Raw genomic sequence first — 23,112 nt, forward strand, 5'->3', positions numbered from 1 at the left:
ATTTAATCTCTTTCAAGAAATGGTCCAGAAAAATGTCCTTTATCAAACTCAAAGAGAGGTCCGCAGGCGGCCAAAATTTGTGTCTTCCGAAGATGTGGAGAAGATGAAGAAAGGGTACTTGACAACATGTTAGATCTTGTTTATTTCACTGTGAAACAAAACACTCCTCTGTAGACTAGCATCTGCCACTAGAGAAGGCCTATCTTGGGAGTTTTGCTTTGCTGATTGCCATTGTAGTAGACTGTACTGTAGAGGACTCTACACTTGTAAGTTTTGAAGAGCTGCATGTTTTGGTGGAATGATATAGCAATGCTTGTTTTTAGATGGCTGCAACAATGCTACACTCTCTGTGCAATGATGCAGTCACACTCATGTGAATGGGAATTTGCCAGTTCCTGCAGTACAGCCTGTCAAAGCTGACAAGGCTGCTGGTGATGGAGATTTATCTTTCATGAAAAACTTTGTAAAGAACTGAGAAGTGACATCCAAAAGACATTGGGGAATGATTCCTACTGGAAACCCAGATTCTGTGAATGATACTCATTTCACAGTCTGTGGGAACAAAATGGAACCTTTGCAAGGATACAAAGGGGAGTAAAAAAGGCTTATTCTGGGGGAAAAATATCGGTTTGGGAGAAGGTTCCAGGCAATAGTAGACGTAACAAAGACTCATCTCTGGGTTTCTTTTTATTTTGCAAACAGCCGAGTGGAGACTCCAACTTTAAGTCCAAACTATCCCAAAGAGTGGGACAAATCTGCACTGCCTGACACTGGGTATAAGGTATTTGCTTTCTTCTTTTGCCTTCAATGAGATTAAGCTGTTTGCATCTTGATTTTTCTGATGGAAGTACACAGTAACCTAAACAACATGGCTTAATTACCACATCTGGTGAAGCATTCACAACCTGGGAATGTAATTCCTAAGTGACATACTTTTAACACTATTCAGTCACTTAGTAATTCAAAGCAATGCCCATAGGCTTCTGAAGATACTGCTATGGGCCTCACTTCCATTGATTTCATTTGAATTTAAGTTCCCAAATATGTCTGTAAAAATCTGGATCATGGACTTAGAACTATGGGTGCCAACTGAGTTGGTAGGTTTCGTGAAATGCATTCTGTTTATTAGGAACTGGGCTGAGATTACCAGCTCTCGTCATATAGACCAAAGAACTAAGAGATAATGCCACCATGGTCTTTACTGGATTAGGTTTGGACCGGTGACTAAGGTAATGGGATATGGAGATTTCTCACTTCTATCCCAAGACATTTAGTACCATTAAATGGACCACATTTTTAGATGCGTGCATAGACCAGTCTCTTATGATAGGAGAAAGTAAGAGATGGCGATCATAAAAAACACATTTAAATCCGTTTTCATCTAAACTTGCACCTTTACTGTCCTCCCCATAGCTTGTCAAATATCTCTGTCTTCATACCTTTAAAACCCCCCCACAAGATTGACATTACATATATACCCAAGGAAACAAAACTAGCAAATAAATGCAGCGCCATTGGATAGCTAGGCATTTTTACTAGCAGTTTCAGTGGTGTCCAATTATTTTTCCTACAGATGGATTCCAAAGAATCTCTCTATTGGAGTGATTCTCCACCAAGGTTACCATGGCATCCTGGGGCACTGTGAGCTCCTTTTAAGGGTGCCATGGGGTGCCTTGAGATATTATCATTGTTTGGTGTGCAAACACCTACAGATGATTCATAAGATAAACCCGGAGATTTCATATAGAAACTCAGATACAATACGTCAAAAACATTCTGAACTGCTGTGGTCTTTGCAAGAGAAGTATTGCAAGAAATGGGAAAACTGAAGTAAAAAGGTGACAAGCTAAGAGTATGTTCTGAGGGGTGCCCCGAGTCTAAGAAGGGCACCTTGAGAACCTCTGCACTGTTAGGTTGATAGAGATTTTGTGGTTAAGGAACAGGACAGAGTCCAGCACCTTGTGATCTGGCCAATGCCAGACAGAACTGGCAACATATCCCATGGCACATACTTCCTGATGGGTATAGAAGTAGCAGTGGGCATTACAGCCCGATTTTCAGGTTGGTTTTACAGTAGTTCTCTCTGTATGGTGACAAGAATAATTTTGGGATTTTCTGCTGACTGTGGTCAGTTGGACCGCAGAGTTCTCCAGCTATTCATATGCTGGGGCTACAGTGAGGAACAACTAGAAGAGAGCTATTCTAGTAGTTTTTTAGCTGTCTTTTAGGTTCTACAGATAGGATTCTGATACTCTCACTCACATTGAATAGTTCCTTTTACCATGAATTGCTATTGGCAAAAGGAGCATAACACAAATATGTCTCTCAGAATCTGACACTAGCTTGGGAGAGAAATTCCTTCGAGTTTGGACATACACAGGATAGAAGGGGACATGGTTTTACTGCATCGCATCATCTGCTCAGTGGTAACCATTTGGGAATATTCTTTTTGCATGGAAACTAAATTGCAGTGACATACCTCTTTTTCACTAGGCCCCACTGTCCTGTGTTAACTTTCCATCACTGAGTGCACCTGATGTGCAGTGAAGCCCCTTCCCTTTTTACCCTGCACTAAAGCCATTTCTTAAGTACTTAGAATTCTAAGTTGTTCTGTGTTGGAAAGTTAAATATGTAATAATGACACCACAGACTCGAGAAATCTTTTGCATATCCATGTCCTATTGGGGACTTCATAACAAAGATAAGTATTTAGGTCTCAATCCTCAAATGTACCAAGGTGCCTAAATCTTTTTTATTTCAGTAATGACGTGGTAAATAATTGTGAAGTACCTAAATATCTGAAGAGAGGATGCATTGTTAGAGAGTTGAGCGCCCAGTTCATTTTAAAATTCAATAGGAACTTGGGTGCTTACCTCTTCCCTTATTTTCCTTTTCAAATCATAGTCAAAATTCCAGTTGGGTACACTTTCACAAATGCAATAGGTTTATCTGGAGGCAGTATCTGACCTGCAGAACCATGTTATGGGCAAGGGATGACAGCAATAATATAGAACATATGGTGCACCCCATTTTGTTCTCAGAACCTCACTTCAGTTGCCAGGGTTGACCACTCGCGAAGAACACTTTTTTTTTTGCTTTTAAACCAAGTACATTTCATATGGAAAGAAGAGAGTGGGGGGAGGTAGGAGGGAGTTTGCCTTTATTACCTTTGTCACTTTTCAGAAGCTTGTATGCGTCAAGAATTTACTAAGACTGAAGATACTAAGATGTGAAATATTACTCATTTTTAAAATCCAGTCCAGGTAGGAGCATCACTGATCTGAGCCTGAACCTTCCCAAAGACACTTATTACAGTAGTGAATCTTGCTTTTACTATTTTGTGACTGGCTGGGAATCTGCATTACTGTGTGTATCCTTCATAACACCCGATGCTTCAAAATTGATGAATTTCTTGCAGTTCAGATATTGAAACTTTCGGCAAATCTTGCTACATCTGAAACAATCACTTCAAGAGAAGCACAGAAAGACTCAAGAAGCCCCTCTGTTTTTCCTTGCTTGTCAACAGCCATTGAAGAACTTATTCTCGAAAGCTTTTTTGCAGCATGAAAGATTCTATCCAAGGGAAAGGCTTAAATATGTTGTTAGACACGGATAGTCTATCTGTTAGGAAATCAGATACTGTGAATTCTTTCCATTTTTGTTAATTAAGTCAATGGAGACCAAGTAGAATTAGAAGCTGAAAAGAAACAAAAGATGAACCATGATCTTGTCAACACCACCTTTGGCTGGTGTTTGATATTCTTAACATAGAATCTGTGCATCTTCCGTGTCAGAGGCTTTACCTCCTTTTGTGCGGTTATTGCAATGTTGATTTTTATAATGCAGAACAAATGTCTCTGCTAAAAGAAGGTGAAATGACTACAATGTTAACAGCTATCTGCTTTTTTTTTTTGACAACATGCTTAATCTACCTCTCTCTCTCTCTCTCTCATATATTCCCACCTGTATTATGAAGGTACTAATGCTCAGTCCTCTTTAAGCACTTTTTAAGATCTATAGAGAAAAAGTAATGAAGAGCAAAAATATTGTGATACCAGTAAAAAAAAGAGAGCTTGTAGCTTGTGTATAGTGGTATTTAGCTGGCCTTAAACAATAGTCAGAACCATCATTTATAAGTAGGTTGAATTACTTCAATGAAATAAGTGTTTCTGCTGCTTGGCAACCAAAGTATTGTTTTGTTATGTATAGGCAAGATAGGATTCACCTCAAACTTTTTCTGTGGGACCAACATTTTCTTCATGTCCTCATTCTGCTTTCTGGCAGCAGCATCTTTACTTTTCCTGTTTGTGTTTGTGCCAACAAGAAGATTCCATAGAATTTGGTTCTGGGAAACTGGTTTCAGAAAATCAGGAGGCGGCTTGGAATTGAACTAACATAGCAAGGGGGTCCTTGGTACAAATGTTGGGTGGCAGGCATGTTACTACCTTCATTCAAGCCCACTATATAGAAGAACTGCAGCTTCTCCTTTTAAGAATGAGCCAGGGTGCTCTAAAAATATGGTAGTGGGATTCCATCATTCCTAAAATTCTAGTTCCAAGGGAATCCTTCCCTTTTGAGCTTCCAAAGCATGCATGTCCATGCTGTGCCTGGCTTGGATAGATTGACAAGCGTCTCCATTTTGTGGTCCTATTCCACGTGGCTAATAAAGATTAGTAAATCTCCTCTTCCAAGACCAACAACAGCAAGTCCTCTGAACCAGGTAGCAAGAGAATGCTCATCATCTCTCGCGAAAAAAAAAAAAAGTCGCACCTCTGTGCTCACCAGGCCAACAAAAAACATCCGAATTCTACTTTACCCAAGAACATTAGTAGGATGAAGGGGAAAAATAAGACTCATTGGATGAGGCTGAGGCTACAGAAAGGGTGGGAATATCTTTGAATGGGTGCAATAAGAAAAGCCTAAATGTATTTTTATTCTCCTGGATAAGTAAATGAATTGGTGCTCAAGACACTGATGTACTTTCTGCTGCTGTGGGATTTGCTGTCCTCATCACAGAACTTGGATACATTGTACCATGGAGGGAGCTGAACTCAACCTATTGTACATTTTAATGTAGTCCGTGTACTCTGTGCTGCTAGTGGGTTATATTGTAAAGTGGCTCTCTAAAATCTTTGTGTATTAAAGACACTTACTGTATCTTTTTAAAATACTGCTTTTTAATAAATCTAAAGACTTAACCCTTGAAACACAGCTTGGTTTATTCTAAATGCTATTTTTTGATCTGCAAGGTGTCTGAGCATATTTTAACAAATATATAAAGATTTGGTGAATCAAAGTAAATTGGATGCAGTTCTACAACATAAAATTCTCTTTTCAAGCATATGCAGTTACCATAGCTAAATCATTTTCATAGGCCCACAAGATCAGAAATGAGAATTCAACTATATCAATGATCATTACAAGCAAAGCTGTGGATTTCATATTACCTCCCCAAATATCCACACCTTCCCTTTTTAAGATGCACCTATGACACATGGGATGTTGAGTCATTCACTTCCAAGTCTTTGATTCACATGCACCTTAAGAAGCATGCAACATAAATTGTTACCAAACTATTGTAGTCTCAGGTATAGTGTACAGGTAACCACCTGAACAGATAAAAAGGCCAAGGTCCTTTGATATAACGTATTTACTTGAATTCAAGATGAGTCCCCTCCCCTCCCCACCCCCCAGTTGAGAAGATCCTCGTCTTGAATTTGAGTAGATGATGGAGTGGAGGCAAGCATGCAGTTGCTGTGGCTCTGACCCTAAGCCCAATCCCTGCCCAGTCAGGCATGGCTGTAGCTCATTTCCTTCTAGGCATGGAGCATATGCATGCTCAGTCATCTTCCCAGCCAGTCAGCAGTGGCACAGCTCCAGCCCTAGGACACTGTAGTATTGCTGAGCATGGGCTAGAGTTGCATGTGCTCCATGGCCAAGGGGAAAGGAGTTCTGGATATGCACCTGACTCTGGCAGGCTCAGAGGAGCAGGGAGCAAGGGCCACCCACTCCCCTGCTCCTGCTTTCCCCACTATAGCAGTGGGATAGACACACAGTTCGGACAACCCACACCCCCAACCATTAGATTTTATACATGGAAAACTATAACAAATTCATAAAATTTTCTATGTATAGAATACATAAATGTGGCTTAAAAAAAAAGATCTAAACTCATTAGAGTAAGCTAGCAAGAAACCTTGATTTATATAATTTAGATTTTAAAATTTAGATTTGTTGCACTTAAATATTCTTTAAGAAAATAAAAAATATAATTGCTTGGTTCTTGCATGCAAATAAATATATTCTTTATTGTAAATTTGGCACTCATTTTTGCTAACTATGAAGATGCACCATGTCTATGGACACTTATTTAAGCAGTTATACAGTATAATATGCATTTGTTTGGTTATTTAATTCTTGCAATGCAGCTTGGTTTATTCTGAATCCTATTCTGATACCCTAGATACCCATGAAGAATAAACGTATAAAGCTTGTTTTGCATTTGAAACGGCTTTCTTAAACTAAAGCAGTCATATCTGTAGTTATTGTTCCTGGTTACCCTGTCCTTTGAGATTTTAGAAGGACTATCTGTCTTATCTTAACATACTTGAGCACTTCAAATACATAATTCACTCACCTTCCCTAAAAAGAGTTGAGGTATAATGGTAGAATAGGATGAATCAGCTGCCTATCCTATCTGTTTGCAGATCAAGAACAGAACTAAGTTCACTCAAAACATTTTTTGTCCTCATTGGCTCTTCTTAAAAGTATATTCACTTGTTGTGCCTTGAGCCAGCTGATCTTTTTGCATAATCTTTGGCTGTGGTTTGATATTTTATAGGCAGTGGTGATCGATAAAGAATCTTCTGAATACGTTACAGTTGCGAAGCTGTTTCAACAGACAATGAAAGATTATGTTATCCATTGTATGAAGAGGATTCAGAACCCATCCCTTTGGCAAGTCTTTCAGTGGTTTGTATCCGATTTATTACTTTATCTTGGTTTCTACAATAGAGATGGGGACTTCACTTCTAAGACCTGCTTTCCTGTGGCTGTAGAGTGGTGACTGACATTAATTTTGATGGAAGTTGCACAGAATAGAATGCAAAAATTGTTTTAGCTGTACAAATACTTAAGGGCATTTTTAGAAGAGCCATTCTATCTCTTCTGGCAAGTAATGCGCTATCAGTTGCTCTTAGCGAATTACTGTAGAGCCTTATCTCAGGCAGCTCGTCTGCCATACAGAAGATATCCCATTTTCTATGTAGGGAGCCTTAAAAACACTTCCAGAAAAAGTGAAAGGATGCGAATGGGACAGAGTTGGGATGAAGGTACATTCATTGCATTTGTTAGATTGAATATTGTAAGTTATCTATAATAGTAGAGCTTTTACTGGTTACACATGTTCAAGAGGAGACTGTCCATTACTTGTGCCTTAATACAGTTGCTAGAGCAGATCAAATCTCTTAATGGGTATAATTTCCATGTTACATATTGTTAACTTTATGTATTGTTAGCTCCTTGAAAGGGCTCTTTGTTTAAGATAGCCAATATTGAGCTACAGTGCATTACAGTTTGGTTTATTTTTTATTACTCAGGTGTTGTAGCTGTTTTTTTTACTTTATTTACAGCAAAAATCAGCCAATTTAATAATGATTGTGATTGGGGAAGAGGCACATAATATACTTAGAGCAATTCATTTGGCTTTACAGGCTAGATATGGGCTTCTTGCAAGCTGGACAACCCACCTCCAGTGGCAAGGCAGCAGCTTGTTGGTGCGGCTTTCTGAGCCACTGTGTCAGCACGACTGTGGAACCCAGGGAGTGAATACTGCCACTGCTTACTTCCCTTTTCCTTTGGCACTGATTGGAGTCACAAACAGCAATCAAAAAACCTTAAATTTGGCAGTAGACAAGGGGATGGTTGAGTGAGTTGCTGCAGTATTCACTTCCTGGGTTCCGGAGCTGTGCCAGTGCTGTAGTTAGCAGCTCCATGAAGCCCTGCACTGACAAGCCTTTGGCCTCCAGTTGGACAGCGTGGAATTATAGACTGTTGCCCACCCTCAGGCTATAGACCACAATGATCAAGGTCTGTGTAACAGGGGCTCAGTCTTGAGGGATGGCTGCAGTGCCCACTATGGGCCATCTGATACCTGTTCTACTCGTTTCCCCTATCTGACCTCCTCCTCTCTCACCTGCCATGTTTAAGTGTAAGCAGCTAATAGATTTATTAGGCTGTCGTCAACTACCCAGATTTTGGCTTTTGGTGCCTTGTACCCTGCTCATCATTAGGCTACAAGTTGACTCATTCTCATCTCAACAGGAGTAGGGCTCTCACTCCTGTCTGGATGTGCTGGATCTTCCAGGTTTTGGCCCCTTTTATCTTTAGTGCCTAGTTGCCCACTGTATACCAGATGCTAGTAGGGCTCTGTAGAGGCCTTAGCCTCTCACAGTGGCGAGTGTTTCCAAGGCACTTCACCCTGTAACCCCTTCTAGTTCTAGTTACTTGGTTTGAGCATTGGCCCCTCACCCCCACCTGCACCCAACTTTAGAGCACCAGCCCTTCTAAGCTGCCTTCTCCCAGCTCCAAACCAGCTGCTCTTTAGGCCCTTGCTCATACCCATCTCATACAGGCTGCTCTTTATGGGGACTTACTCTTCCAAGCTCTTCTCCAGTAGTTTCTGTCCCAGTGATCTGGGCCACAGCCTGGGCTGCACATGCTAGCTTCCAAGCCCCCAGCTGAAGCAGACAGTATGCATCTCTGGTCTCTATTATTCTTTTTTCCCCACCCATCTGCTGGGTCCTTGGCTCCACTGCAGTGGGCTCTGCTTCGACCCAGGCCTTGGTGCTCTTAGTTGTAGCCAGCTCACTTCCCCTGACCCTATACACAGCTTAAAACACAGAGTGCCCCAAGCACCCTGCTGTGTGGTCTCCATCCCTACAAACACCACCTGATCCTGCAGCATAGCCCAAACAACAACAGAAGCAAAACATAACTTACCTCTCCACATACTGCATCTGCAAAGCTTCTTCTGCTGTGAGGTCCTGAACCCTTAGCCCCAAGCTCAGACTTGTGTGGCTCTTTCTCCTCCCCTTCCAGTCACCTGACTTGGCTTGCTGCTAATAGCCAAGTGTTCTGCTGTAATCTTCTTAATTGGGCTCCTTGCAGGCTGTACTTGCTCCAGGTAGTGGGGGAAGAGGCCCCCTGTTACAGTCTGTTGGTGATAGATCTGATAATCTAAACCAAAGCTGTTCAACTGGTCACCCCCAAAGGCTTAAACTGTAGCTTTTGGGCTTCTGGTCTGAGTGTTGCTTCTCCCAATACTCTCCTGCTGTGGCCATCAGAGTCCCTGGGCTTTCCCTCCCTCTTCCAGCTTTTGCTGCCTGCCCCCACCCCTTGGGAATAGTTAGGTCCAGGGTGACCCCAGGGCGAGTCTCTGGCTGGGAGGGACCTGGAGTGCCAGCATAATGCAGCTGTGGAGGAAGATAAGAGGGAATGTCCATGTTGTGTGGGGGGGGACTAGCACAGTGCTGTGGTGTGGGGTGCCCACAGCATGGCACAGTGGAGGCTGCCCATGTGGAGAGTCATGTGGCTCAGGTGACTCTGAAGTTGGACAGCCCTGTTCTAAACCTTTAGAAGCTGCAAAGTCCACTGAAATGAAGACATATGTAAGTAAAGGACATTTTAACCAATGAACCAGTGTTGGTATCACTGTTTAAAACCTCAAAAACCAGGCTTGGCTTCTTGTTTTTGCAATTTTTTCATATTCCTTTTTTTTTTTTTTTTTTTTCAGATTATCTGATTCTATTTTCCTTTTAATTCTGAGCCATTTCTAAGGGGTTCAGTATTGCTATCTTGCTTAGTAAAATGGTTTCTGAAAATCCATGTGAGGTCTGATAATGGAAATGCAGATAGTGCCTCCAAATTAATTTTCTTCTTTCCTTCTCTATCTTTTACCTCATATGCCCTTTATTTTCAGACTAGCAGCCCTTATCTGAATGCCAGTGGAATGAAAACAATGATAGCTGAACCTCATTCATCTTACATATGCAAATGTATGCGTGCAAAGAGAATTCTGTCTCTTTAACCAACATATTTTTCACATCAGGCAAAAGGAGCAGATGAAAAAGAACAACGGAGGAAAGGATGTATATGAGAGGCTCCTGTTCCATGGAACCAGCAGTTCCTTTCTGGAATCCATATGCACTCAGAATTTTGACTGGAGAATCTGTGGAGCCCATGGAACCAGCTATGGGAAAGGCAAGTAGAAAGTGACTCTGATTAGATACCTTTGCCATGCTAATTGTCAGAGTGGTAATCAGCTTTTGGAAGTATTTATAGTGCAGGGAAAAGGAAGCGTGGGATGTTCTTGTGTTTTCTCTGGTTGGCGCGGTCAGGTTGTTCCAGGGCTGGCGGTGGCAAGTCTCTTCTGCTTGGGTCAGCAGCAGCAGTGCAAGTCTGTTTGACCCTGCACGGGTCTTCCTGCCCATCACAACCATGCCATGTGCCACAGTTGCTGACCCCTGGTCTGCCAGCTTCTTGACCTCCATTCTAGCAGAGTTAAATAAATGGTAACTCCTTTTGTTGGAAGACAAGAGTTACTTTTTCCCTTAAGCTATTTCATTCTTACTGGTGATTCCTTGTATTATGCTTATTTTTCACTTTTTTCCCATAATCCTCATATCTATCTTTTTTTTTTTTTTTTTTATCCTCACTTTTTATCACATTTCTTTCTGATCCAGTCTGTTCTTGCCTGACTTCTGAAATTAAAAGGAATCATCTAGCAAAACCTTTAGCTGCCATTGTGACATTTCCACTATCATGTACTTAAATGAGAATAGACATGAACTTTATTTTGCTGAAATCTGAGCTGGGTTTATCATGTATTATCATGCAGTGTTCATTCTCTGTGCCTCTGTATGAAGTCTAGCCCATTTCCAGTATCCTTATGCTGTCTTTGTTATTTCTAGGAAGTTACTTTGCAAGAGATGCTAGTTATTCCCACGCTTACAGTCAGTCTTCTACTACCAAAATGAACGTGATGTTTGTGGCACGGGTTCTGGTTGGAGATTTCGTCACAGGAAATATAACCTATGTTCGTCCCCCATCAAAATCTGCTAATACAATCAACTTATATGATAGTTGTGTGGACAAGGAGTCTGATCCCTCTATTTTTGTCATATTTGAGAAGCATCAGATTTACCCAGAGTATATAATAGAATATTGCAAAGACAAAAAATGTACTGTATCTTAGATAGAGGAATGGACTGTGTCTTAGCTAAGAAAAGGAACAGTTTGCATATCTCAGCTAATTGTTGATATTGTTAAGGGGTTTTTATTTGGGTTTATTTGTTATACTGATAAGGGTCTCATTTTTAACATTAACACTCTCCAAACATTTTTGCAAATAATTTGGTACTTGAAGGAGGTTTGCAAGATGAACATCCTGTTTGTTAGAAGACTAATCTTTTTCATCAGGCCGTTAACATTCATCTAATCAGAAAATGTGATTACAGGTAACATGAACTGACAAAGTTATGGGGATACGGTTGTTGATTTTTATGATTCTTCTTTGGTTAGAAATAATTTTAAACAAACTTTAGTAAGTCAATATATAAAAGATTTCGCTTTAGAAAACTACAAATGCAAAGAAAACAACAGACTTTACTATAGCTAAGCAAATTTCTAAGTGTATGGCTTTTAGATTTGTACTGATTATAGTTCTTCAAATAGGAAACCTTTATAGAAGGGTCTCTTTTTATTGTATATCTACAATTTCTGATTTTCTCCTCTGTCATTTCTAAGCAATTTGAAGTACCTACTATGTAATGAACATGGTCTAGAATTTTCTCTTAGTGATATTTGTTAAAACAGTAACTTAGAAAAATTAAGACTTTTTCCCTTTTAAATTGGTGTAAAGACTAGGTTTTAAATGCAGGAATTTCTTAAACATGCACCAGCAATGTTAGTCTAGTGGTTGATACAGAAGACAATCAGATAAAATTCTGTTTACCCTTCTGCTGTAGGCTTGTGCAACTTTATCTTTAGGTCAAGGTAAGACCATTATAGTAGGCAATCTGGGAAAAGACAAATACTGGAATTTTTTTCTCAGTTGCTAGCGACTACAAGCATAAAATGAAAGGTAGTGTTGAATTCACTTGAAAACCTTGCTTGTAGTGTATGTCGTTTTCCATGTGTGGACATGGGAATGCTGTAGGACAGAAATAAAAAGTTGTGTTATACTATTTTCTATCCTACAGGACAAACGTAAATTCTCGTTGAGCTGGAGATGTCACATGACTTGCACATAGAGAACGTTTCTGAAGATGTTCTCAATCACTTGTGCATTAGAATATGCTCTCTTGCCTAAACTCGGTTGTGTTTTGTGCGGCCCATTCTACACTAAGAAAATTGCCTACTGCTGACAGTGGTAGAATGATAAATAGTTCTGGTCTTTCTTCAGGTAAACCACGTTTAATGTCAGCATTTGCAAGAATGAGCAACTGTTTCAACGGCAACCAAGCCTGTTTAGTTAACTGACCTGCAGACTAAGATGCTTTCATTTCAGGGCATCAGTGGAAACGAAGATAATAAATTTCCATCAACTTTTGACACTTTTCTAAGTGCTGATCTTTTCAGTTGAGACATCAGTGAATATTTTTGGCAAGACCGAGAAAAATCCTCCAGCTAGTGGGAGGGAAACATATCTACTCATGTTTTGGAATGTGACTAATTGAAGACGATGATACTCTGCCGGATTTTGGGTGGGAGTTTTATTTTTTCTGAAGTATAACCTGTTAAATTACATCCTAGGAAGGAGTATTAGACAAATTTTAAGTCTGGAGATACAAATGTAAACTGTTTAGTTTAGTTTAGAAAGTTCTCATGGGGGAGGAAGTGTGTAAGACTAGCAAATCATACTGCAGGAGCTGTTCGAAGCAATTATACATTTAAGTGTTTTTTCAATATTATCTTAAAATCAGAAATATTGGATTGGGTAGTGGCAATGGATGGCTTTTTCACATTCTTTTTCTTTTGTAGTTCATCATTGAATTTCCAAAATTATCCTTAAACTTGCTATAGTAAAAATAAAGTATATACTTGATATTCTTCTGTTGTTAGACATGTAGCTTAATATGCCATTAACATAGTGGGCAAATGACCAGGGTAATATTGGCATTGCATTGTGGTGCTTGTTCTTTTGCATTCTGAATCGATGTCCAGCATCGACCAACTGCTCATTATGAAAGATTGAGGCAAATGACAGTTTTTGTATAGAAGTGGTCTGTAACTGAGCTTTGCTATTACAAAGTAATAAACTAGATATCAAAAAGTGTGGTTGGTTATATCATTTTGTCAATTATGTGGAATCTGAGATGCTCCCTGCTATCAGCTAAAGTAGTAAAAAAAGCAAAAGGGTTGTGTTTCTACTATTCTAAATGGGGAGGGGATGGGTGGGTGCAAATGTTCTCACAATGCTGGTTCAGAATGTAACTTTCATTCAGCTTGCACAAATGAAATGGCACCAAGGTAGCTGCCAATAAGCATGTAGAATACATTATTATTGTAATCAACATAGTGCCTTTTGTAAATAGCACAGATTTATAAAGTACAAGTTATGCCTGATACTCATTTTGACCAAAAATAATACTTCAAAAAATGTTCAGTTCAGGGGCTTAAAGACATATCCACACTGGTAAAGAAGCCATTGCCTATATTGTGAATTTACAGCACAATAGCTGCTCCATAGTCACTTACTGTGTGTGTACTCTAAATGGGCACATCTACATGTGCCATTAGGGGGCAGCACTGTAAAGCTTATTGTTCCACAGTTTATTGCTCCTGGGAAGCTCCAAGGCACCCGGTTTACACGTGCGTCTGGACTGCAGCACATTAAGCCGAGTTGCAGCACCCTTGGCTGGCAGAGCTGCTCTGACTGGGCTCAGTGTGCTGCAGAGGAGCTGGCTGGAGCATGAGGGTGCTTCAGTGTGGGGCTAGCCAGCAGGCACCCTTGTGCTCCAGCCAGCCAGCTCAGCATCTACATCTGCGCTGTTACACATGAAAACCCTGCAGCAAGATAGTATTTACAAGTCCTACCCTGCTGTGGAGTTTTAGCTTCCTGCTCCCTAATAGGGGTGCATGTGTAGACGCCGAGGTGTTTACTGTACAGCTAATTAGCTGTGCAGTAAACATCTTAAGAATGCTTTTGTTTGGACATGGTTTATTTCACTTTGCAGTAAAGTGAAATTTACTTTATTTTACTCTGCACATTTACTATGGAGTAAACTGACTTTGCTCCATAATAGAAGTGGAGCAGGCACATGACTCACAGCCTTACCTGTTTAAGCCACTCCAGAGTACAGCCAGTCCTTGACTTACAACATTTTGCACTTACAACACCCTGTTTCAACTTTATAACGTCAGTTTCGACTTACAATGCTTGATCTGATGCAACGCCATGCCAGTGAACAAGTTCACTGCGTTGCCCATCTCCCTGGTGAACATCTGTCCAAACTTCCTTGGACACTTTCTTTAAGAAAGCAGACAAGACTCCAGAAAAACCTGCAGCCAAGACTCCAGCCAAGAGCCCTTCAAAAAGTCCAGCAAAGTCACCTCAAAGAAGTCCTTCCAAATCAATGATTGCTATTTACAATATAAATAGATTAATGTAGCTATATTATTCATCTATAAGTGGTCAAGTACAAAATTCTGGGGTATTTTTGGGAAAAATCGGGTATCAGGCCTTGGTTCAGGAACCAATCCCCCGTTTATAACCTTGTTTCTTATGAGAAAATTGGTTCTGAGTTACAATGTTTTGACTTATGACGTGGTTTTCAGAAACCAATTGTGTCGTAAGTCCGAGGACTGCCTGTAAAGTTATGCAAAGCGAGGAGGTGTTTTGGTTGTATGTCTGTTCACCTAGTCAGTATCATCCAAGGGTAACTTTGCCCAGTGGCACCCTGCCACCTACTGGTTATATACTGGAATAGCACCCATGGCAAGCATAAATTTAAACTGCAGCAGGATAGTACTTGTTTTTTACTTGTAAGCAGTGCATGTGGAGATGCTGACAGGGGTGCCTGGGGCATGAGGGTGCTTCAGTGTGAGGACTGGCTGCTGGCTAGCCCCACACCAGAGCACCCTTGTGCCCCAGCCAGCCCTTCTGCAGCAAGTTGAGCCCATGTTGGAGCAGCCCTAAGCTGGCAGGCTGACCCCTCTGTGCCCTCTGCCAGCTGGAGCTGCTCCGACCCCACTCAATGCACTGCAGTTCCAGGTACAATAAGCCCTGGAGTTTGAGTCATGTTAATATGCATATGTGAACATACCCTCTATGGAGTAAACCAGTGGGACCTAATCCTCTGGATGTAGAAGCCAGATGCGTGGTATAGGGTCAGTCCATGGTCCGGATCCCATGCAAGGTCAGTATGTGATCTGTGGATGTAACTGGACTTGGGTGCGTGCCAGCCCAAATTTGTGTCCCCAGATACAGCTACACATTGGCACCAGCTAGTGCTCAGTCGTGTAATTTAGCCCATGAGGCTCCCAGTGGGTCTGGAAATTTGGCAGGAATTAATGCTGCCACTACTTCCCTGCCACCAAGTTTGTGGCTGCGTGGGGAGCCCACTGGCCTGGATCTGGCCCACAGACCAAAGATTGAGCACCCCTGGAATAAACTTAATGCAGAGTAAAATGCAGGGTAAAGTATTCTGTAGTAATCTTGATGTGTGTCCACTCTCAAAAAAGTTTATGAATAAAAGAGTGTAGAGTAGTTACCGTGATGCAAATTCACTTGCTGCTACACTTCCCTGTGTAGCCAAGACCTACATCTTATTGAACTTAATTGGACATATGTTTCCAATGGGAAAGGTCTTTTTTCAAAGCATTTTACCCCAGCTCATAAATCTTCTTTGGAGGGAAAAAATTTGCAACATTGAAAAGGTATAACAGTCTCTCTCATAAATTCAAGAAAGAATCTATTCAAATTGCCTTGCCTGGCAACTAGAAACTAGTTACAACCAAAAACAAAGGGTAACAGGAAGTTGAGTGTCCAAGAAAAAGTTCACACTTCTGTATAATTTAAGGGCTTGTGTCACAGGCTGGGGGTCCAGTCTGCTTCTAAATTTGCAAAGAACTGAATCTGCAGGAGACATGGGAATGTGTTCTTCCTAATAATCCCAGGGAACAAAACATTCCCACAGGTGATGGTTATGAAGGAGGAGGAAGGAAGAATCTCTAGTATGTCTGGATAAAATAAAGTACCATGTGTACATCTGGCGAACCAGAACACAGGAACCTTAAATTTAACATTCTATTGTGTGGGGAACATAGTCCTTAATGCAGTGTGAGGAAACATCTGATCTCCCACCTACCAGGCAGCTGGAAACAAGGGGCTACAGTAGGTGGGCTTTACAAGAGAGGAAGACTAAGCATAACACATGAGGGAATTCACCAGTCCTCAACCTCCAAAGTCAGGACCAAGATTACAGCTCTCATTAGGACAAAGGCAAGCATTCAAAACTTCAAGATATGTTAAGCACTTCTTAAAAAAAAAAAAAATGTGTGGCTTAATTTATAAATGATTTTCCTATTGGCATCAATGGGAGAGCTGCAATTGCTCAGCAATGCTGAAATACAAATCACATTCATTTAGGTGTCATTTATAACATGGCAGGCCTGGGGTGCCCTGGGATGGGCTTCTGTCCCTGGCAGCCTGCTCTCTTGTCCAGCACCCCAACAACCTCTCCCATCTTGCTTACCAAGTCACTTTGAAGTTATCAGTGATGAAGCTGGGAGGCAGCCCTCAGGTGATCAGAGGGATGCTCTAGGCATCCTTCAGCAGCCCACGCAGAATCCCTTCAGAAGGCCACATGGAGAACTTGGGCCTGCAGTAGCAAAGCCCGCAGAGTGCTTTGTCCTGGGCAGCCTCCACAGTGTTGCCCCTTTAAGAGGGTTCTCACCAGCCTCCCCATGCCCCACTTTACAAATGAGCAAACACTTCCCATAACAGAAGCCATCAGTAAAATAACCAAAATTTACCTATCTGTAGGACTCTCCCTTGCAGTCCATGCAGAGCACCTTGGCCTGGGTCAGACCTCCACCTCAGCCTAATTCTGTTAAAATTCCCTGCCTGGCTCCATCCTTTCCAGTCATTCCCTAATGAGGCATAAGGATTCCTCTTCTACTCAGCAGGCTTACTGCTCCTTCCCTGATGGGCCCCAAGGTTTTCACCTGCTTAACTGGCATGCTTACTGCTTTGCTCCTTCTGATCTGCCCTTGTGAGCCTATTAATAGGGTGCAGGTTCCAACTCTGCAGTTTGCTTCACCAGAGCTTTCACCCTGCATGCACTCAGAGGGCTTACGGGCCTTTGTTACAGTAAATGATGGTCTCTTTTTTTTGTTGGAGTTTCACAAATTATTAGCAAATTAGTATTGCCATTCCTCAAGTTCAAGTTCTATGTCCATGTGCATATTTAAAAAACACCAGATAATTAAAGACCAAATTCTGCCCTTGCATCTGGATAGCTTCTTCACCAAATACTGGTTTATTTATACCCACCTGAGAGGCTAGGAATAGAACACAGTATTCCTGGTGTGGTCTCCACAGGCTGCTCATTCTACTTTTTTCTGTTATTTCAAGAGGTTTGCCTGTGGCCTTGTTGTTTTAGGTTTTATTTTGCTTCTTTACTTAGATAGGGGATGCTGTTCAGGAGTCCCTCATAAGTTAGGCTGTAATACCCAGTCACATGAGTAAAACGTACTTATTTATAAAGAAAATAAGGGCTCATGAGAGGTGGAATTTTCAAAGGACCCTTCTTGTGGCAGCACAGCCCTGGCCCTTTCCCTGCCCAAGGCTCACATGCACTCGCTGCCAGCAGTGAGCCGAGCTGGGGTTCTGTGGACCCTGTTGCAGCTGCTGGCAGCCTCCCCACCACCTGCTGTGAGCAGCTCGGACTCTATGGCAGGTGACGGGGGCCTTCCCAGAGCCCAGGCTAGCTGTCGCAGGCAGCCAGAAGGCTGCAAGTAGCTGCAGTGGGGTCGGCAGAGCCCAGAACAGCTCATTGCTGGAAGCAGGTACATGTGTGCCTCAGTGGACAGTGGGGAGGGACCAGGGCTGCACTACCAGAAGAAGGATGAGGCCCCCTGCAGCTCCCCTATTATCTTACCCAAGGGCTAGCATGCCAAGCAAAATGTCTTTACGTGCCATGCTCTGGCACGTACCGGGGTGGCTGACCTCTGCTCTAGGGTAAGAAGCCTTACGTTGAATTGGATCCAAACATTTATGCAAAAACTTCACAGTTCTATACATATAGGTAGTCATTTCCCTGCCAAGGAATTATATAAATAAAAGGGCAATACAAAATGTAGGTAAAATTCCTTCTTACAATTGCTGGTAATGTACTAAAATGCAACTGTAATAAAAGATCACATGAACACTTAATAGATTGCCAGTAGACTTCAACTATTGTTCCCCACCATCATTACTCCTTGTTAGATTTGTTATAAAAAGTGTGCAGCATTATAAGTATAAAAATTACCTTGATTTTTAAATTTCCATTAAAGATGCAATAACAGAAACAAGCAGTAAAATCTTTAGAGGAAGCATGGCAAAGAATATCATACAGACATAATCTTAGACAGCAATGGAATCAGCATGCAGGCCAAGAACAAAAGACTGCGTGCAGTGCTGTGAGTGTTCTGGCTTCAAATCTTATATCTGTTTCCTCACCACTCTGAGCATGGGGCAGAACTTGAGGGAGGTATATGGCTCCCATCTTCTGTTCCCATGTCAGCAGTAGTTCTGTGACGCCAGGACCGACCTCTTGTCTTGTAGCAATGGGGAAAAGCGCAAGGTTTGGCCCATAACTTTGTGCTGAGATGTAACGGTGGGCCAGTGCTGTCTTGTATGCTTTCTATACCTCTGGCATCACCCAGACTTCTATAATATATCCCATTTAATGTTTTATTTTCTTGAAAAGCAGTCTGAATGAATGTCCACCCTTTCCTATTTATGGACTAGAATAGCAAAGCCGAGAAATAAATTTGACTGCCGGTCTAGAGGCCTGTTATCTCACAATGCAAGAGGTATAGAAACCATCCACATTTCTAGAAAGTAATGGCTCAGCAGGTTTTAAACAAAGGATTGATAGTCCTCTACTTTTCCTGCAACTGCTGCCTTTTCCCAGGCATAAAAAAAGCCAATTTCTTGTTAGGACTGGAGATGCTCCAGGAAGTTAAGCATCAATGCTGAATCACCAACAAGAGCATTCCAAAGTTCAGGCAAGCAGGAGATCTGATATGGCTTATGAGGCAGTGATTCCCCCCATTTTGATTCCTTTAATTCCATGGGAAGCTATTGATTAATAGTGCTAACCATGATTTCATCTGAATCAGAGAGAGATTCAAGCCACTGCATGAACGGCTGATGCCTTCCGAATAAGCCGCTCAGTCAACGGCGAATTTGGTCTCAGTGCATCACGTTCCATCAAGAGGCACCTGGAGGTGGGGAGGAAGGAAAAAGAGGCCTTAAGTATACAGTTCAAAATTACAGAGCAGGCTATTTTTAATTCTCTTGTTTAGTAGCCATGTGGTAGATGGTGACTTCACTGTCACCAGTGTTACCTGACAATCAGTTTCAAAGACACTACAGCAGTGGTTTTTTTTTTGTTTGGTTTTTTTAAGGTCAGTATTGTATGCCTGACCCACAAACACAGAGCACACACTAGCTGAGTGGACTCACCTTTCCCTCACTTCTACCCCTCCAATTAATTCATTTTTGCAATCACATGGCACTGGAAATAGCACTGCACTTGCATGGTGCAGACTGATCTTTGCCTAGGAGGTCAATTTTAAACAAGCCTGCTCTTCTCTCATGAAGCCCCCTTGTTTCCCATTTGTATTCAAGAGGCTGAAGCAGAAGAGCTACTCTAATCTGGCTATCCTGCATCTAGTTCCAGGACTAGTACACAGAGACCTTGTTTGGAGTGATGTTGCATCAAGGATGGGCAATTATTTGGCCCATGGGCCACAGAGAGTTTTGGTGACCTGTTGCAGGCCAGGTCAGCACACCCCCTCCGCTCCCTCCCTGCACAACAGCTGACCAAAACTCCTTAAGTGGCCCCATCCTAACTGCCTGGTCATACACCCTGCCTATGCAGGTCCCAGCTGATCTCCATAGAGACTCCAAGATCATGGAGCTGAAGGACAAATGAAAACAAAGCAGCAGGGGTAGCAATACTATTCAAGAATCAAAAGTTAAGAGCAAAGCAAATGGAAGACATCATCACTAGCAGGTTACAATAAATGATACCATCCCTCAGAGAATAGAATTAGAAATTTTCAGTGCATATGAACCACTAGAGAGAAGGGAGCAAGGCTCTGCTTCGAAAGCTAGCAGTATTCATGGTTGGAGGGAGACTGTGGATTATAACCAAGGACTTCAGCTGTATAATAGAAATGGGTGACAGAACAGAAGGAGGAGAAAATTAACTTTAGACAGCTCGTCCAGATTGTTAGCAAATATAATAAAAGAAGAGTCACCGAGAGATGTGTGGGCAGGGAGAAAACTTTCACTGGACCTGACTTTGGTGGAAAGAAAGAGTCAAGAACTGACTTCGTGTTTGTATTAAAAGAAAGAGAGATAAGAAAGAAAGAAACCATAAGTGTGGCATTTAGTGATCACTGGATACTGAAGGTGGAACTGAGTCTTTGTAAGAGCCCCAAAAGATGAAGGGGAGTGTGGAAGCTAAATGTGTTACTGTTACAAGGTACAGAGATATGTCAAGTGTACATGAGACAGAATTAGGTGTGCAGAGATGACCTGAGCAGGGTGAGGGGCCTGGGGCAAATCAGCCTGTGTGGGGGCCTGCCCCTGGATGCAAGGAAGCCAGTGGTAGATTCAGCAGAGGGGGGGAAGGTAGCGAGCAGCTGGATGTGGCAGATTCAGTGGTAGGGGGAAGGGTTGGGGGTGCTGAGTGGCCGAATGTGAGGCTGGCAGCAGCACAGAGTCACCGTGCTGCTCCATCCGGCTCCGCAGGGCCCCCCAAAGCGTGGGGCCCAGGGCAGTTGCCTCAATTTGCATTCCCCCCCACCTCTCAGGGACGACCCTGAAGGTGTGAACACTGAAGAAATATTTTAAGAGTACCAGAGAATGGTGGTTGATGGTGAAGAGGAGGACAGGAGAATTCCTCAGGAAGGAAGGCTGAAGAACTGTGGGGAAAAGAGTGAAAGAGCTGAGAAAGCTGCAAAGAAAGATGCAGAAACTGCTAAACAAAGCTGCTGAAGTAGACAGATATGAGAAGAATGAGAAAAAAAACAAGGCAAGAGATAGAAAGCCGGTTTAAAAGAAAGATGAGAAAGAAAATATGTTTAGCACAAACACCAGGAGCAGATAGACTACCTATGGAATTTTACAAGCAGTTTTGGGCATGAGTAGGGAAGGATATAGTGGAATTATCTGAGGAACTAAACAGGGGAGGCAGAGAAAGTTTTTACAAAAGGAACTATGATCTTACTCTTCAAGAAAGGGGAGGAGGAACACCTGAAAAACTGGAGACAGATTATACTCCTTAATATGGACTGTAAGTTAATGGCCAAGATGCTGGCTTTGAAAATGAGGAAAATAGTACAGAAGATAATACATGAAGACCAAGTATATGCAGTGCCAGACAGAAGGATCTCCAAAGTGAGCAGAGATGCACTGTCCCACATCCAAGAGAGGAAAAACACACAGTTACAGCAAACCTAGATTTAGAAAAAACACATGACAGAGTGGATCATGACAATATATTTGAAGTGTTAGGAAAAATGGGGTTCCCAGAGAAATTTATATGCTTGGTAAGGTTATTGTACAGAGAAGTGGACAGTCAAATCCAAATGATTGGGCATCTATGTGGGGCCTTTAAAATCTATACAGGGGTGAGACAAGGGTGCACCCTGTTGCCACTACTATTTGTGTGCAGCATGGAACCATTAGTACAAAGAATAAGAAAAGACAAAGCCATAAGTGGAGTAAAGATACCAGGAGGGGGAAGAGGTAAAATGCATATTATACATAGATGATATATACATAGTGGTTAGACAGAGACTTTCGATAGAACAGGTTCTAAAACATACAGAGTATGGAGAAGTGATGGGAGTTAAACTAAATAGATCAAAAAGCACCATAACAGAGCTGGAGGAAATTGGAGAAATGAAGGGGAGAGAGAGAGAGAGAGAGAGAGAGAGAGAGAGAGAGAAAGAGAGAGAGAGAAATGAGAGTGCTAGGGATCCTGTTGGATGCCGAAGGAAAAGTAACACAGCATGGAAAAAGGTGATGGCAAGGATACAGCAAATACTTCGGTTATGGTCCAGAAAGGACACTGTCCTTTGCTGAAAAAATGGTGGCGGTTAAGGCTGTGCTACTGCCAATTATTCTATATATGGGAATTGTATTCCCACTGACGTGGTGGCAGACAAGAAAAGTAGAGGGAAATATGCGTGTTCTTCTGGAATGCCAAAAAAGGAAAGGTTGGATAAAGCTGAACTGTTCAAAGCAAGAGAGAGATGGGGGGGGTGCTGCTGGACTTGGGATTGTTCTTCTATGTGAAATATCTAAGTGCAGCATGCAAGATGGTAATGGAAGGAGAGGGGAAAGCAGCATGTATCACCCAATTTCACGTAGCTGCAATTTGGAGGAAATGGGGAATATATCAGACCTCTTTGAAGAGTCCATGGGCATGGCAACCACTGATTCCTTACATCAGGTTGGAAGATTTTATGCAGAGGTATAAAATAAGGAAAGTAGGGCTGGAGGTCCTGAAGGATCATAAGAAATTGAAGAGAGAAGTGCAGGGAAGAAGAAATGGTGGGACGTGTGTTTTGGGAGTGTACATATGCAAAGGGAGTGTGGGAAAGGGTCTGCCTCTTTCTGAGTGTCACCAAAATGGAAGTCAATCATCATGATGCCCTATGACCAGTGGGGTCCCCCAAGGCTCTGTCCTTGGACTCATATTGTTCAACATCTTCATTAATGATATGGACATTGGTGTCAGAAGCAGACTGGCCAAGTTTGCCGATGACACCAAACTTTGGGGCAAAGCATCCATGCCAGAAGATAGGCGGGTGATCCAGGCT

At 42.0% G+C, this 23,112-nt stretch overlaps 2 protein-coding genes across 5 annotated transcripts in view; one reads left to right on the forward strand and one right to left on the reverse strand.

Moving 5' to 3' along the window:
* Window positions 1–17,810, forward strand: part of LOC109316317 (zinc finger CCCH-type antiviral protein 1-like) — a 41,672-nt gene extending 23,862 nt beyond the window's left edge. The window contains exons 9-14 of one of the 2 annotated variants that reach the window (XM_019544272.1): window positions 18–114; window positions 703–781; window positions 6,842–6,972; window positions 10,109–10,260; window positions 10,971–13,947; window positions 16,200–17,810. In XM_019544272.1, the coding sequence (XP_019399817.1) occupies window positions 18–114; window positions 703–781; window positions 6,842–6,972; window positions 10,109–10,260; window positions 10,971–11,254 (743 nt within the window). In that variant the 3' untranslated portion in view covers window positions 11,255–13,947; window positions 16,200–17,810. Of the gene's footprint in view, window positions 1–17; window positions 115–702; window positions 782–4,209; window positions 5,212–6,841; window positions 6,973–10,108; window positions 10,261–10,970; window positions 13,948–16,199 lie in introns of those variants that run through there. The other variant, XM_019544273.1, reaches the window with a different exon arrangement.
* Window positions 17,811–19,059: 1,249 nt separating this feature from the next.
* Window positions 19,060–23,112, reverse strand: part of LOC109316319 (tetratricopeptide repeat protein 38-like) — a 47,249-nt gene continuing 43,196 nt past the window's right edge. For 2 of the 3 annotated variants that reach the window (XM_019544278.1, XM_019544277.1), the window contains one exon: window positions 19,060–19,494. In XM_019544278.1, the coding sequence (XP_019399823.1) occupies window positions 19,401–19,494 (94 nt within the window). In that variant the 3' untranslated portion in view covers window positions 19,060–19,400. The remainder of the gene's footprint in view (window positions 19,495–23,112) is intronic. The other variant, XM_019544279.1, reaches the window with a different exon arrangement.

This window comes from Crocodylus porosus, unplaced genomic scaffold (genome assembly GCF_001723895.1).
Source record: "Crocodylus porosus isolate Cpor-Errol unplaced genomic scaffold, CroPor_comp1, whole genome shotgun sequence".
Lineage (NCBI taxonomy): Eukaryota > Metazoa > Chordata > Crocodylia > Crocodylidae > Crocodylus > Crocodylus porosus.